The following is a 15,334-nucleotide window of genomic DNA, read 5'->3' on the forward strand; positions in this document are numbered from 1 at the left end:
CAAGTGATAATAATCATTTAAAAATCAAACAGCATATAAATGTATATAACAAGTAATTTGATTTTAGATAGTTGCCTAATAATTTATAAGGTAACTTTCTTAATTTCTTTTGTACTCGAGGAACTTTCTAATAGTTTCATCTCCCAAAGAAGAAAGTTACTGGTAAGGTAATGAATGCCTCTCACAGGAAGTACTGAGGAGAATCAGTATGAACATTTTTCATGGGTAACGTGTAAGAGAAGCCTCCTTTAAATGGGAAACTGGATTAGATAGAAGACTAAGTTGCTTTCTCTTGCAGTTTCTAGAAATGAAAATATGTTTATTACCTTTGTTAATTGGAGAAATAACCTCAGTTTAATATTCATTTACAGAATGTTCAAAGGTGATGTGAATGCATATGAGGGTACTCTTTCCCTAATGTTTTCAAGAGATGAGATGATGATCCTGTGCTTTGGGGGAAATAGATCATGGGTAGTTGAAAAGACAGTTCTGTAGACAGCAAGATACTATGTGCAGTGTTTTTTTTCCTGTTACTTCAGGTGACCTAAAATAGGCAGTATGGATTCTAATGGATTGCCTTTTGTTTTTTCTGAGTAGTGATATGGGAGTGTATTCAGTTTCCTTTTTACAGAAGGAACATTTTGAGAGAGAATATATGGGCTGTCAGGCTTGTGGGAGGCTGCTGAGTCACATCTGATTCACAGATCTGGTTTCAGAAATCTTCATAATTTTACTTAACAATACAGGGTGGTCTGTTTTAAAACTGCTTGTTGAAATCCACATTGAGAGCACTAGCAATAGTGACAGAATGGCTATTAATATGAAAAAATTAGAAGCCTGCAACGATTCATTTGGAATGTTGATGTTTAATTCATGTCACTGGCTGCTTCATAATTCCTTCATATTTCATAAAAATGATGAGTTTCGTCTGCACGTCATCTTACAGTAGGGTCCTTGAGCTGAAATCCTGTTCTCTTTTAACTAGGGTTTGTGAAATGCATCTTACCTGTTTCTAAAATAACTGAATGAGATCAATTTGTAAGGCTTTTCTCCTAACTGCAAAAGAGTTATTTCAAATGTGGAAGTTATAAACATCTGCACCAATGAGACTTTCTGTTAGGAGACTGACCATTATGTTTTAAAGTATTTATTTTATATTTTATGTGAATAATTTAAGTTTCAGTAACTATCTTGTTATTTGCTTCCTTATAAGGAAAATATCCCTAAGACTTTGATTTTTTAATTTCATTTTTGTTTATAAAGTGAATCAGTCATCTGATAATAAAGATTTACTTAACTCGAAAACATTTCTTTTTAATTTGGAAAAGCTTTCTAAGTAACTATAAATACATGAATCATGCTTTACAGCATTTTAAAAATTTACTGAGAGTATGATACAGATGCTTCAACTTGATTTAGCTACATAAAGTGCTAACTTTTTCTTCCTGACATATTTTTCTATTTAATTGCCTAGCTTTTGACCTACTTTTCCACAAAAAAATGCATAAAAGGTAAAAAATATATGATAGTGTTATTTAAACAGCATCAAATATTACATAAGTTGAAAAGTTAATTTAAATAAAAGTGCTTGACATTGTTATCAAGAAATTAAAACTAATTTATTTTCTGTATTACTTTTGACATTTATATTAAACCTTTCACCAATGGTTCACACTCTTCACAAGTAATTATTGTATAGTGCTAAAACTAATTTTTTTCACCATTTGATAAGCATACATTTATTTTTAAACACAATTCTCATTGTTAATTTCACTGTGTTAATGATTTAAAAAAAAAATTAGCCTTGTATTTATATTGAGCAGGTCAGGAAAGGGTGCTGGCTGTAATTCCCACCCAAGAATCAGTCTCTGCCTGGAATGCTCAGTGCACTCAAACCATGGAGGTGGGGGGATATGGGGCTGTGAATGTGCTGCTTTGGCACAGAGGATCAACAAGAACCACGTCTCAGTGGGGACGAAAAGGTCAAAAGCAATTAAAATGTAATATATTTTCTGAGCTGTAAAATGTTTACCATCTCATTTTTAAAGTCTTCATTTCATTCTTCTAGAATCCTGTGCTTATTCAAGGAATAAAAAGGCTAGAGAAGGCTCTCCTTATAGTGTTCCTTTCTGATGTCTTCAGGAAGAGTTATTGTTTTTCTAATTTGAAAGTTAATAAATTTACATCGACAGCTTTTTGATTGTTCAATAAACTCTGTTCTGAAACAGCTGTCAGACAAATGACACTATGGGCTGTCTCTAAAGGGAGCATCACAGAAGGGAGCCCAGGCTTTTATATTTGCGCATTTGTTTGTGTATCTGAGCCTGCATTACGAAAACAACGAAGGCCAGCTGAAGCAGTCATATTTTCCATCCATATTTGAAAGATTTAATGTTGCTTTTAGAATATTTTATATTTAAAACATATCAGGGCTGACCCTGCATCTAACATGCTATTTTATGTCAAGTGTGTGCATGTTGTGAATAATGCGAGAGTCAGTTGCTATGCACCTAAAACTGAGGATGTCTTGTTAATTAAAGCTGTAAAATATATGGTTTTGTAAATAAAATAGATTGTTCCTGTTTATCTGATAATCTAGATGGAAAATTTTAATTTGGGAGGAAAATTTATAGCATTGAAGTAATCATGTGCATATTTCAAAAAATATTTTTAGGGAAGAAAATACCTGGGTTTTCTCAATTACTTAAATTCTTATTTTCTAACAATAAATAACTTTTCTCTTGCTATGTAAAAATAAGACTTCTGTAATTGTTGTAATAATCATTTTCTCCCTTTACATCAATGAAGCAGACTTAGAACCCAGGGCTATGTTATTTCTACAGAATAGAAAACATGAGATATTTGTAAGTCATGCTGAAAGGAGAGTTGAGGTTGACTGTCGGGTGCTTTAAAGATGGAAAGAACCAAGCCATGTTTCAGATTGCTGCATTGATTAGCATTTATTAAGGTAGTGCACTCTGTGTGCTTCTAAAGGCAAAGTGCTCTGCTCGAACACTTACTAACTCTGTGATCTTGGGCTGTTAGCTATTGAGCGTCCACTGTGTCTTCAGAACTGTGCCGGATAGTCTCAGAACACAGAACTAACTATAAGCTGTTGTCCATACATTCAAGGAAATGAAGTATTGTTGGAGAAAATAATTCTAGCACAAGACAGTATATCAGTGTGTGTATGACATTTTAACATTTTGTAAGACAGGCTATATATATTTTAGGAACTTAACAAATCGATTTCTAAGGAGTTGAGGACTTGGATTACCCAGAAGAAGGACCTGAAGCACAGACTTGAAGGGTGATTTCTGGGAGCTGAAGAGACTTAAGGAGGTAATTTTAGGCTAGTAGAAAACATTATTAAGTAAAGTGACAAAACTGACATGTTCCTGAAATTGTTAAAATGGCTTGACTGAAGACTCTGATCCAAGAAGGGACGTGCACTGGCCATTTAACTCAGAATCCAAATATAATAAACATTTTAGTATTTTGCAGTATTAGAAATATTATGAAAACTTGGTTAATAATTTAGAGAAGCAAGGAGATAAGTAAATTTTTATTATGACATGAAATAATACTTATACACATGAATTAGGCTAAAATTAATTTCATGAACAATCTGCGATGAGTGAAAAAAATATAGATAAACAATGAAAGGGAAGCCCTTCAGTAAAGTGAATGGAGGTTTTGTAATGAGTAATTAGAAATTCAGCTCATTTGGTTCATAGAAACACCAGCAGCAGATTGTGTGGCCATGTGGGACACTTCTTTTGGCACCAGGCTACAGAGGGACTTTGCTGGAGGTTGTAACTAACTCTGATGGAAGGGTAAAAAACAAGCTCTCGGAGCCTCAAGGGATCAAATCCTTTTATGAGAATCCTCCCCCCTTCTAGCTGATCCATGGAACGACATTAATCCCAACCCTAAGTGTATTGTTCATTGGTTGTCTTGGTAGCTGGAAGGAAATTACTGCAGCTGAGGCAAAGAAAACATTAATTAAATAAAGAAGCGATAAAAATGCTTGGATAAAACAAAAATTTATCGAAGATGTTGGAAAAGTAGATCTCATAAAGAATCTTTGGTTTTTGAGAATTATGAGTATGTATATTTGTAGAGTGGATTAAACACACACACACGCACATGCGCGTGCACACACACACGCAGCAAAAGACCAACAGAAAATGGAGGCCGAGGATCCTGAGCAACTTATGAATCAGATTTTAGTGGTAAGCCCTGTTTTCCTACTCTTGAGCACTTTACCTTTACATTGCGATTAGCAAAAAGCAGATTCCTTTTTACATTGCTTACAACATTGACTCTAGGCAGATATGAAGTCCTAAAGCACTTCATAAGTTGAAATAGCTTTCTAAAAACAGAATAGCAGTTCATTGACGATAGCTTAAATTGCTAATAATTTCAGGAACCAACATTCCTGGCATGATCCCCGTTTATCAAACAATCCTAGATTTAATGTAATTGGAAGCATTCCTTTTACACACACATACACACACACACTTATGTTTCATGATATAGTTATCCATAAGAAATGCATATTTAGCAAAAATAATGTGTCTAGGTTATCTAAATCTTTGGCTTACTTATGTAATTTATACCAACTACAGGAACACTGTGGGTGGTTTATTATATAACAAAAATAGGAGCAGTTTGACATTGGTGTGATATTTATAGCAAGTGGAGCACTTTTGAAATATATGATCTTATTCAAATTTATGAACAAGTTGTTTATATATGAACACAATTGAAATGGTCAGTTTGTTAGAGCTTGTGATATTTTTGTTTTTTTCCCAGATCCGTGGGCATAGCTATGTTTATTTCCTTGGGTTAAAAATAAAATGATTTCTTAAAATAGTGGCATTGGCAAAACATCGCCTTAGGGCAAGGGCTGCAAAGACTTGTCATGCTCCCACTCCTCCTCCTCCTCCTCTAAATCCCTTACCATCGCAGCCTTCTTCCTCTGCCCTTTCTCTTTGTAGCTCTATTTTTTTTTTTTCTTCTTTTTGCTCTAGTCTCTATGATAATTGCTAGCTGGCCAATTCAGGAATGGTGCGAAAGGATGATGTCTGTTTTAATACTCTTTCCTTACTAATAGCAGTAGAATTAGACACATTAGTCTGTTTTTCAGAGGGTTAACCACCTCAAATATAGGAAAGAAGGACAGTTAGATAGCAATTCTTGGCTACCTCTCTGGCTCCATTGTTCCAAGCAATAAAAAAGAAAATCTCTTTGTAACATTTAAAACATGAGATAGGTAACTGCACACTTGACACTTTGTACTCAATCATTATACTTTCTGAAAGATTACACTGGGTGTAATTTGTGCTGTACTGAACTTGTTGTTCCTTGAATACATGCAAAATGAAATGGGTTACCGTAATTCTTTTTAAAAAAATGTTCCTGAACTATGCACTACTAATACTTTAAAAATTTTTTAAAAATTTATTTATTTGTTTATTTATTTATTTTATCTTTAGAGAGAGGGGAAAGGAGAAAGAGAGGGAGAGAAACATCACTGTGTGGTTGCCTCTCACTCATGCCCCCAACTGGGGACCTGACGTGCAACTATTCATGTGCCCTGACTGGGAATCGAACCAGTGACACTTGGCTCGCAGGCCGTACTAATACTTTTTAAAGCCATATGACAGGCAAATCCAACCTGAAAAGGAACAATAATTGCATGACAAGTATTTTTCTTTCAAATTTAGTGAAAACTTGAATATTTTGTATATTTGCTTTTAGAATGTGGGCCATTTCTGTACAATAAAGTGAAGTAGAAAATATAAAAATGATCTCAATTATTCAATAAAATATTTGCCTCAGTATTTAGAGATCTCATAGTGAATTCTCCAAATTATATTGGGTCTGCAGACATCTGTAAACCATTGAAAACTTACTGCTAGTCGACTCTGTAATGGGTTATTGTAGGGGCAGAGAAGGATTACAAGATCATTTTTTTATATGACATTCAATGTCCACTTGAAAGATTTGGAATTATAAGGTATGCACTCTAGAGATCTACTAACTCCTTTAAACTATTAACTTTTATTTTGAAAATCTGCGACATGTTGAAAAATAGGGGCTGTTTGTGCTGTATGGGGTCCAGCAGTTCATTTTTTTTTCCTGATATGGATTATGGGGAGAAGAAGGAATTTAATAAGTAAATCACTCAAGTTAAATAAATAGAATTTTGATTTAATAATCAATAATGCAATTTCATTTTAATATACTTTCTGTTTATTCAACAAATACCTTCTGCCTACTATACACAAGCCACTGTAATAAAAATATTGAGGATTCAGTGATGAACAAGAATAAAAGTATATCCAGTGAATCATGAAAGTGTACAGGATAACAAGCACTGAGCACAATTATGGTGCTTTGGGGGTTAGAGGATAGAAGAGAATATTTTCAGTTTGGCAGGTTATAAAAGGTGACATTACAGTATTTGTGGAGTTTATTTTTTCATAATGAAGGTAGATAATTTATTTCAGAGACAGGTTATAGAGCAAAAAGGGAATGTGGAAAAGGATAGTCAACACACATGGAAGTGTATGAGGTTGTTAGAAATTAAAGGTCTTAGAAAATAAGAGGATAGAAAGTTGGGTTGTTTAAGTTTTTTAAACTTTAATTTTTCTCATCTGTAAAATGTGAACACTGGTTTTTATGATGACTAAATGAGAGAGTGTATGTTAGAAACTTTGGCATGGAGTTTGGCAGAAAATAAGATATCGATATACAGTATTTAGCTATCAGATGTGTATTGGGGAAAATGCTGAGATACTATTATTTAACAAGGGATTGGAGGTGGGATGTGATGAAGAAATTGATGGCATGAACCTGGGTAACTGAGGAAATGGTTTCTCAACAGTGAGAAGGCACACAAAGGGATTAGTTGCATACAAAGGGAAGATACTGACTTCAGTGTTAATGGATACTTTGAAAAACAATGGTGGAAAATCAAGATGAACTGAGGTAGCAAATTGTAGGTAGCACTGGAGTTCAACTATGGGGATTATATGTGTAAAAGTGATAGTTGAGGTCATGAGATTTGGTAGTTCAAGTCCTGAAGTTTTGAAGAAGTACAAATAAAGAGAAGAGGGGAAGGAGAAAGAAGGAAATGATCAAACACAGGTGATGACAATTGTATTTGATCTCAGGAGAGCGTGAAACAAGGAGTTGAATGATAATATAGAAGAGAGACCAGGTGCAGGGTCATAGGAGCTAAAGGAACACAAGGTTGCAAGAGGCAGTTGAAAAGAGGTAAGAAAAAGTTCTGTTGTATGGATATATTTACGACATACCCAGCGTCTGAAGACTCTCATCATTTTCTTCTACAAATATTTGTTTATTTTCTCCTCTGTACCTACCATGCTCAAGTTCTGTCTTCATAATGTTGAAGCCTATGTTACCACTTGACACTTGAAACCAGAGAGCTATATTTCTAACAAGCAGAGTGTGTTGCTGACCACACTCCTTTGAAAATCCTCATAGAAACATTATACCTATTAGTCAAGTTCTGTTGTAGCTATATAACCAGATACACATTGGTTCAATGTTTTTGAACTGGTCAGATATTATAACATATTTCAATCCTTAAAGGAAGGGCTTTCAAATAATTTAACTTCATGAGAGTAATCCATTTTATTTTACAGTGATCTTAGAACTATTTTTTTTAAAGTTATTTATTGTTTCAAGACATCAAAAGGGGGACATGTGTACTTAGGAAATTTTCTTCATTTAGTCTTTCAACATATTTTTTTATAAGATTGTTGGGCTAAAGCTTCAAAAAATGATGAAAATTGGAAATCTGGCAATACAGTATTTTCTCATTTTCCTATAAATATTGTATAGGACTTTCGGTTCCATAAGAAAAGTGTTTTTAGAATAAGCATTGTTTATGAGTACAATACCATAATATTTCAAGGAATATTTTTGGTAGTCTTTGTTATTTAGAATGAGTAAAGATCTTGACATTTTCAAGACCTTCAATTCTCTTTCATTTGTCCTTTCCCACCTGCCGGTATCTGTACCATATTCATCTGAATGCCCTTTTCTCCTCATCTTGCCCTCTTTAGCTTAGAACTGGTGAAGATAGTCACGCAACCGTGCTGATTAGTGCCAATGAAAACTGATGGCTTCCAGAATTGGGCATGTCCTGAAATAACCACCAGCAACAAACCTCCAGCTTTTTCTTAATAGCCACTGCCTGTCTCTCCAGAGATGACGGTCTCCCTTCATTACAAAGGAAGTCAAGACCAGTGTGTAGAACTGTCTAAACTTTCGATTTGGTTGTTCTAGTTCTTACCATCTACCTAAAATCTTTTACATTTTTCTTCCAGTCTCATGATGAAGTAGCCTCTCTCAAGCCAAGGATTAGTTTCTCCTGTGTTCTGCTTATTTCTTCATCCTCCACCCCCCCCCCCACACACACTCCCCCCTCCTATTAGAGGATGAGCAAGAAAAAGCCTAAGGAATCTAGTCTTGAAGCATCTTCCTCTGTCAAAAATTACTCAAATCTTTGATTTCGCTATCTCTACTTGCTTTTTTCCTTTCATATAGAAACACGCCTACATCTCTCTTATTAAAAACAAAAAGGAGCAGTAAGTCTTGTTGGAGATTCTTTTCTAAGTTTCATACTGTTTCATAGTCTCACACAAAAGATGGATACATTTCTCTCACCTTATTTAATGCCTCTATAGTTACTTCCTGGTTCTGTAAACATTTCCCATCCCTGGCTTTGGTGATACCATTGCCGTTGGATTCCCTTCTCTCTTGCCATTGCTCAGTTCCTCTATTACATCTTAACATGGTATCTTCCAGCATTCTAACTATTGTGTATTTCCTTTCCCCCGGATATACTCTCCTTTGGGAGTCATACATTGATTTATCTATGTCCTTTATGTACATTGTAGATATCAAGTCTTTAAATTTGATGGACACTTTTCTGAGAGCTCCAAACCCATGTATATTCGATTACCTACTGGATACCTATACATGAAATTCAAAAACATTTCTAATTAAACCAATAAAAACAAACTTATCAATGTCTCTGAAAATTGTTCTTCCTCTGGTACTCTCTATGTGAAAATGTTAGATTATTGTCTAACTGAGGAACTCCGTTAATTACCTACAAGTTCTTTCTCCCATTCACTCTTTATATCTAATAGTACACAGACTCCTGTTGTCCGTACTTTAAAATATTTGTTGAGCTATTTCTTCTACTTGGCCTCTCTTTTTCCCTCTCTTCTCTCTTCACTACTGAGCTAGTTTGAACCCTCATTTCTTACTCTTTTCTAGACCCTCCCTTTTCTCTTTCTGTTCTCCATTTAAGACACCATCTACTTAGCTATTAGAGAAATTATTTTATCATGTTTATATATACATAATTGTCTCTATTTCCATCCATGTTGTCGCAAATGGCAGGAGTTCCTTCTTTCTTTCTGCTGCATAGTATTCCATTGTGTAAATGTACCACAGTTTTTTTGTACATAATTGGTGTTGTAACTCTCCAACTTCACATTTTCCACTATCCTTTAATTATTTTGAGAGTACAATCTGAATGCTTCAGAATGTTAAATTTAAGACCCTTGTTCGGGCCCATCTATCTGCCCTCATTTCATACAATTTGTTCATTCAATCTTGGGCTCCAAGCATCCAAACTACTTGCAGTTTCTGAATATGCCATATTTTATATTTCCACTGCCTTTAATGTTACTTCCTTCTCTCTTGAATTTTGTCAAATTCTACTTGTCTTTCAAATCTCACTTCTAGAAAGATGCCTCTCTCCGCCTTCTTGCATTTTTACATAATAAAAGTTAGGTGACTCTTGGCTGGCTCCTGATAGATATGCTACCCCAAGTTATAACAGCTTGGCATGTTGAACATTTTAAGGTCAAGGAGTCTGAGGATTCACATATGCAAGAAAGACTTTCTCACCTTTCCTCTTGGGAGAGTTCCCTGCCCCCACCACCACTACCTGGAGGAAAGGAGCATCTTTATCTCCAAAGACAAGGGACAGAGAAAGGAATCTGAATGAACAGAATTTGTTAAGTTTCTCTTAGCTTACCACACACAGTTCTTACTCTTTGACCTGTCATGTCTTTCTACACCTCCCCATTCTTTATCAAACCTAGTATAAGAATACTCAGGTTTAACCATTTCTCTGGGGTTTTATTTCCTTATGAAGGCTTCCATGGCATGTAAAATTTATATTAAATAAGTTAGTATGTTTTTTGCTTGTTAACCTCTCTTTTGTTAGAGGATATCAGTAAAGAATTTCAAAGGCTGGAAGAAAAAGTTACTTTTCTCCCCCTGGTCACCACTGTGTTCTTGTTGTTTGCCCCTTTCCTTCCAGAACCCAGCTTTAATCCCAACGAGGTTGTAAGACAAAAATAATTCATTTCTCCATCTCCAGCTTTTAGTATCTTCAGGAAATACTAATACTTGTTGAATGGGTTAACAAAGTGCCAATAAATTATTCCTTCTTGAGTGCTATATTGTTTTCTTATTACATGTAAAGCCTATATATCCTCTGTAACTTTCTCCAAAATATTATAATATATTCTTGTGACATTTAATTAAATAGTGCTTGGTGATTATAAATATGTGCTTGACAATTTACCTAGAATGAGAAAAACTAATAAAGAATTTGCATATATGAGTATTTTCCCTTGTGTAATTTTTCACTTTTATAATGAATGGAATATTTGCTTAGTTCCTAGCCATTATATTATTCTAATTCCAGGTTTAAAAGGCAGAGGAGTGCTTATGTATTTTAGGAAAACCAGCTAGCATGTCATATCTGTGAAAAATAATCCTTGCTCCTATAAAGTTTTCTTGATAGCTTGTCAGTGAGGCAGAGAAGACTGAAAGTGTCCTGAATTGCCTTTCAGCCCAAACGGAGTCACCTCAGCGAACAATGGCAGTGACAGGATTCTCAGGTGTCAAGTTAGAATGCAAGTTTTAGATCACTTTAGCATAAGAAACCCAGGCATGTGTTAAGTTCTTGTTTTTACACGTATATTCTTTATCTCTCAGTTCCCCAGCTAAAGAGATGTATAAGATGCATTGTGTAACACTTTTTACTACTTGTCAACGTTGGGACTTGTATTTGAGAAGAGATGACTTCTTCTTGGGTTTTAGGACTGGTTCAGTAACCACTTGGAGAAATGAGGTCTTACCTGAATTATAATAGAAAATAGTGTCAGTGGTCTCTGCCCCTACCCATTCCCTACCGTAATTTACAGTCTGACATGTAAAAAGGGGAGCATTTATATTTATCTAATAGTAGTGTTAAGTATATTAGTATTTATACTGTGTATCAAATATATGCACCAGTTCATAACCAGCACAAAGTCTAATATTAGAATAATGTGGTATGCATTATTCATTTTAATGAGTCTATAAATTTCTCTCTACTTTATACCCTCCTCCTATTTATTTATTTATTTTGTTTCTTGTTATTGATTTATCTTTTTTATCTTCTATCATATCCATACAGCACAGTTCAATAAATATTCTTCTTTATTTTCATTTGTGAAAGTATCCTTAGCTTTTATGTATTTCACTTACTAACTAGTTTGTTTCACATGTAAGTCAAGCCTCTGTGTTTTCCTTTAAGGCATTTCATTCCTTTTCTGACTGACTTTAAGTTTTGCTTCTTTCTCTTTAGTTATTAGCTTATTATTTTTTTATGTGTCCTCCTGTACCTCATTTTAATACATTTTCCATGTTATACTTCTTTCCACATTTAACTTTTTATTTTGTTACATTTAAATTTATTTTGAAAAATTGTCTGCCTTTTAGCACTATTGAAACTTTTATATATCTAAGGGAAAGATGATTGATACAGTTAAATATTCATGACTCAAACATGTATGAAACACAAAATTTGCTTTCCTTTATAAAACAGAACTTTATAAAACATTTAGTATTGATAAAATTTAAAGAAATAGGATACATGAGCAATAGATAGAAGCACATGTCATATATAGGTAGAGAGAATTTCAAATTCAAATATAAATAATCTATCATTCTTACCATTGTTTTATTTGCATGAGCAGAAAAGAATATACAGTTTAGGTATTTTTTGTAACATGAGGATGAATAAATGAAATATATGAAGGAATTGCAACTTATATTGATTTAAATAAGGAAAATTGTGTGGTATTTGATAACGTGTCTAATACCAGGAAAAAGTAAGGTAGACCATTGACTTAGGTTTTTCCTACATGTCCCAACATCCATGGCTTGTATTTTAAGATTTCTATTGCATTGATCCTTCAATCATAATTTTAATGCTCAAAACCATTCCTTTAAAACATAAGCTTTGATCTAGTAATCCCAAATCTAAGAGTCTAGCTAAAGAAATAAAATATTTTAAAGCTTTATGCACTAAGATATTTGTTGCAGTATAATTTATAGTGGTTAAAAATTGATGATATCCTAAACATCTTTTGTAAAACAGAAGGATGGTCAAGTATATTATGAGATGTAGAGATAATGGAATATTAAGTGGCCATTAAAATGAAAAGTTGATAAGATACTTTTAATGGCATGGGAGTATTTATCATATGACCTCAGGAAAAAAATGATATAAATTTTACATAACATGCTTTTAGCCATGTGACATAATTTTAAAAAGCTAAATGGGAATGCATTAAATGTTAAGAGTAGTTATCCCTGGGTAATGAAATTAGGAGACATTTAAAATATTTCTCATTTCTTGCATTTAAAAGAAATGTTCTACTCTTAGCATACTCTTAGTATTATATTCAGACCTGCAAGCTGAAGAATCGAGTTTAGTTTAGAATATTCTGTTTACCAATTTTAAATGGGATTTTCATAAAATTAATCAAATTTTACTTTCATATTAGACAAGACATTCATGTCATTTTTCTCTTAGATCTGGGGGTGTCAGCATTCTAAGAGGTTTTACACTGAAGTTTCAGTGGCTTTTATAATTTGTAGGTAGGATGGGAGGGCGGACATAATGAGAGCTAGGAGGGAGAAGATGGATTTAAAGACAATTTAATTAATTATGTGCAGTACTCATAAAAAATGGCTGTCTGTGGCCTTAATTTTCCAGAGATATGATAGAATATTCTCTTCTCTAATTTCTGCAGTATCAAGTCATGGGTGGATAAGATGCAAGAAGACCTTGTCACATTGGCGAAAACAGCAAGTGGAGTCAACCAGCTTGTTGATGTGAGTAAAACCCAAATAAGTTTTAATTTGAATGCAGTTCTAACTTCTAGGAAGCTGTATTTCTATATGATAAATAAGATATGGTTTTACATGTGGATGTGGTAATGAAATTCTGAGAGAGACCCTTGGTACTGCTTGCTGCTGTGAAAAGGAAACATCATCCCTAACAATATAATCACACTTTATCACCACACACACTTTATAGTTTACATGCAGCCCTCACTTACATGAGTCCATGTGATACTTAGACTCCCCGAAAGTTCAAACTGGGATGTCACATTTCCAGTCTTCAGACTATATTTTATAATCTCTCACATAGTGGTGACTTTAAGTACCATGATGAATGCTTTTGAATACCCTCAGTAAGAACATGTCTTCATTCTTTGAGGGTACGTTATCTTCAAAAGGAGTTGAAAAGTGTTTACAACTATGTCTGGAGATCAGAGTGAGTCATTGAGATGGGTTATGAAGACTTTGGTGAAAAAAATAGAGTCACCATAAACTATGGTGTTTCTTATGATTCATGCAATAATATGAAAGTTACTCTTAAATTAATTTTGAAAATTATAGCATTATATAAATATTTATATATACTTTTAAAATATTTTATTTATTTACTTTTAGAGAAAAGGGAAGGGAGGGTGAAAGAGAGGAAGTGAAACATCCATGTGCCCCCAACTGGGGACCTGGCCCACAACCCAGGCATGTGCCCTGACTGGGAATTGAACCGACGACCTTTCTGTTTGCAGGCCAGCACTCTATCCATTGAGCCACACCAACCAGGGCTATATATAATCTTAAATAGGTTATTTTACTTGAGTAAGAACATTTACATTGTAAGTGTTGTAAGATTTATTAAAAATTAAATGTCAAGAGTCTCACTTCTTCCATTTCAATATAATATAACAATTTGAAAGTACTTTTGTCTTGTGGTCTTAGTGTTGCAATGAAGCCTTGTATTTTCCAAAAATGTGGCAAAATGTATAAAAGCAGTTTCATGTATGATGTATGATTATTATATGGCTATTTTTGTGCAAATATTCCTCTCTGAGGGAATCTAGTATGCATGCTTACCTTATCTATTAATTGAAATTCATAAGGACACCTTATGAATTAAGCAAATACTTGAAAAAATATTCCAGAAACTGTTTTCAAAACAATTGTAGGTTTCAGCCTAAAAGTGTGTTTAACAAAATTAAGTATCTGTGAGATGAATATATTTGGAAATGAAAGGTGTTTCTTGTGAATAACTATGATCAAATTTAGTTCAGTGACTATGTCCCAGTAACTGTGCAGGCTACCAAGGCTTGGCTGAGACAGTTTCTCTCCCCAGAGAGCTGACACTCTGCTAATCGATAATCTCTATTGTATGGGTGCAAAGATGCCTGAAAGCCCCTGTAAGCTGGTGCTTGCAATCCGTGATGATTTGTTTTGGTGAAATATGTAAGAATATGAAGGTGTATAGGTTAATAAGTGAGCCGCTAGGAATGTCATAGAGTTTGTGGGTTGAGAAGAAGGGAAATGAGAATTGACAGGTTCGTGTTAGAAGCTGTATGACTCTCTTTATTGACAGATTGAGATTAAAAATAAACTGCTCTGGGAGCGCTCCTTCACTCCTCCAGTGTTTCTTCAGCCTCAGAAACCACTTTCTTGGCTGACCTCATTTTTACTTTTGGTGTAAATATGTGAACTCTCTCTCTCACTGAATCCGTACTTTGCAATGAATCCTTAAGTAAAAAAACAAAATGTCTCACCTGATTTCCACTATTCTTGATGAAGTATAGATTTCTAAGAAGAGTGTAAAATTGTTAAATGAATACATGGCTTTGTCTGAAAATGAATAACAAAATAGAATGGAGAGCATGAAAGAAACTCCCTACAGGTTTTTTGTTTCTGAGACATGTATCTAATTACAGTAATAGAAAAAGGTACAATGAAAGAATCATATATATATATATATATATATATATATATATATATGTATATATATATATATAAAACAAAGGCAGGGAGAGAGCTAGAACAGACTTCATTATTAGAAAAATAATTTAAGTGTTAGGCCACATAAAGAGCGTCATTTTATATAGGTAAGATCCATATG

General features: G+C 34.0%; 1 protein-coding gene across 4 annotated transcripts in view; it reads left to right on the top strand.

Annotated features, from left to right (window-relative positions):
• The window catches only part of CACNA2D1 (calcium voltage-gated channel auxiliary subunit alpha2delta 1), a 471,141-nt gene that overhangs the window by 66,399 nt on the left and 389,408 nt on the right, over positions 1 to 15,334 (top strand). For all 4 annotated transcript variants that reach the window (XM_090287282.1, XM_090287283.1, XM_090287284.1 and 1 more), the window contains exon 2: positions 13,152 to 13,233. In XM_090287282.1, coding sequence (XP_090143408.1) covers positions 13,152 to 13,233 — 82 coding nt within the window. The remainder of the gene's footprint in view (positions 1 to 13,151; positions 13,234 to 15,334) is intronic.

The sequence above is a fragment of the Furipterus horrens genome, unplaced genomic scaffold, assembly GCF_987537825.1.
Source record: "Furipterus horrens unplaced genomic scaffold, mFurHor1.1.pri manual_scaffold_9, whole genome shotgun sequence".
Taxonomy (NCBI): Eukaryota; Metazoa; Chordata; class Mammalia; order Chiroptera; family Furipteridae; genus Furipterus; species Furipterus horrens.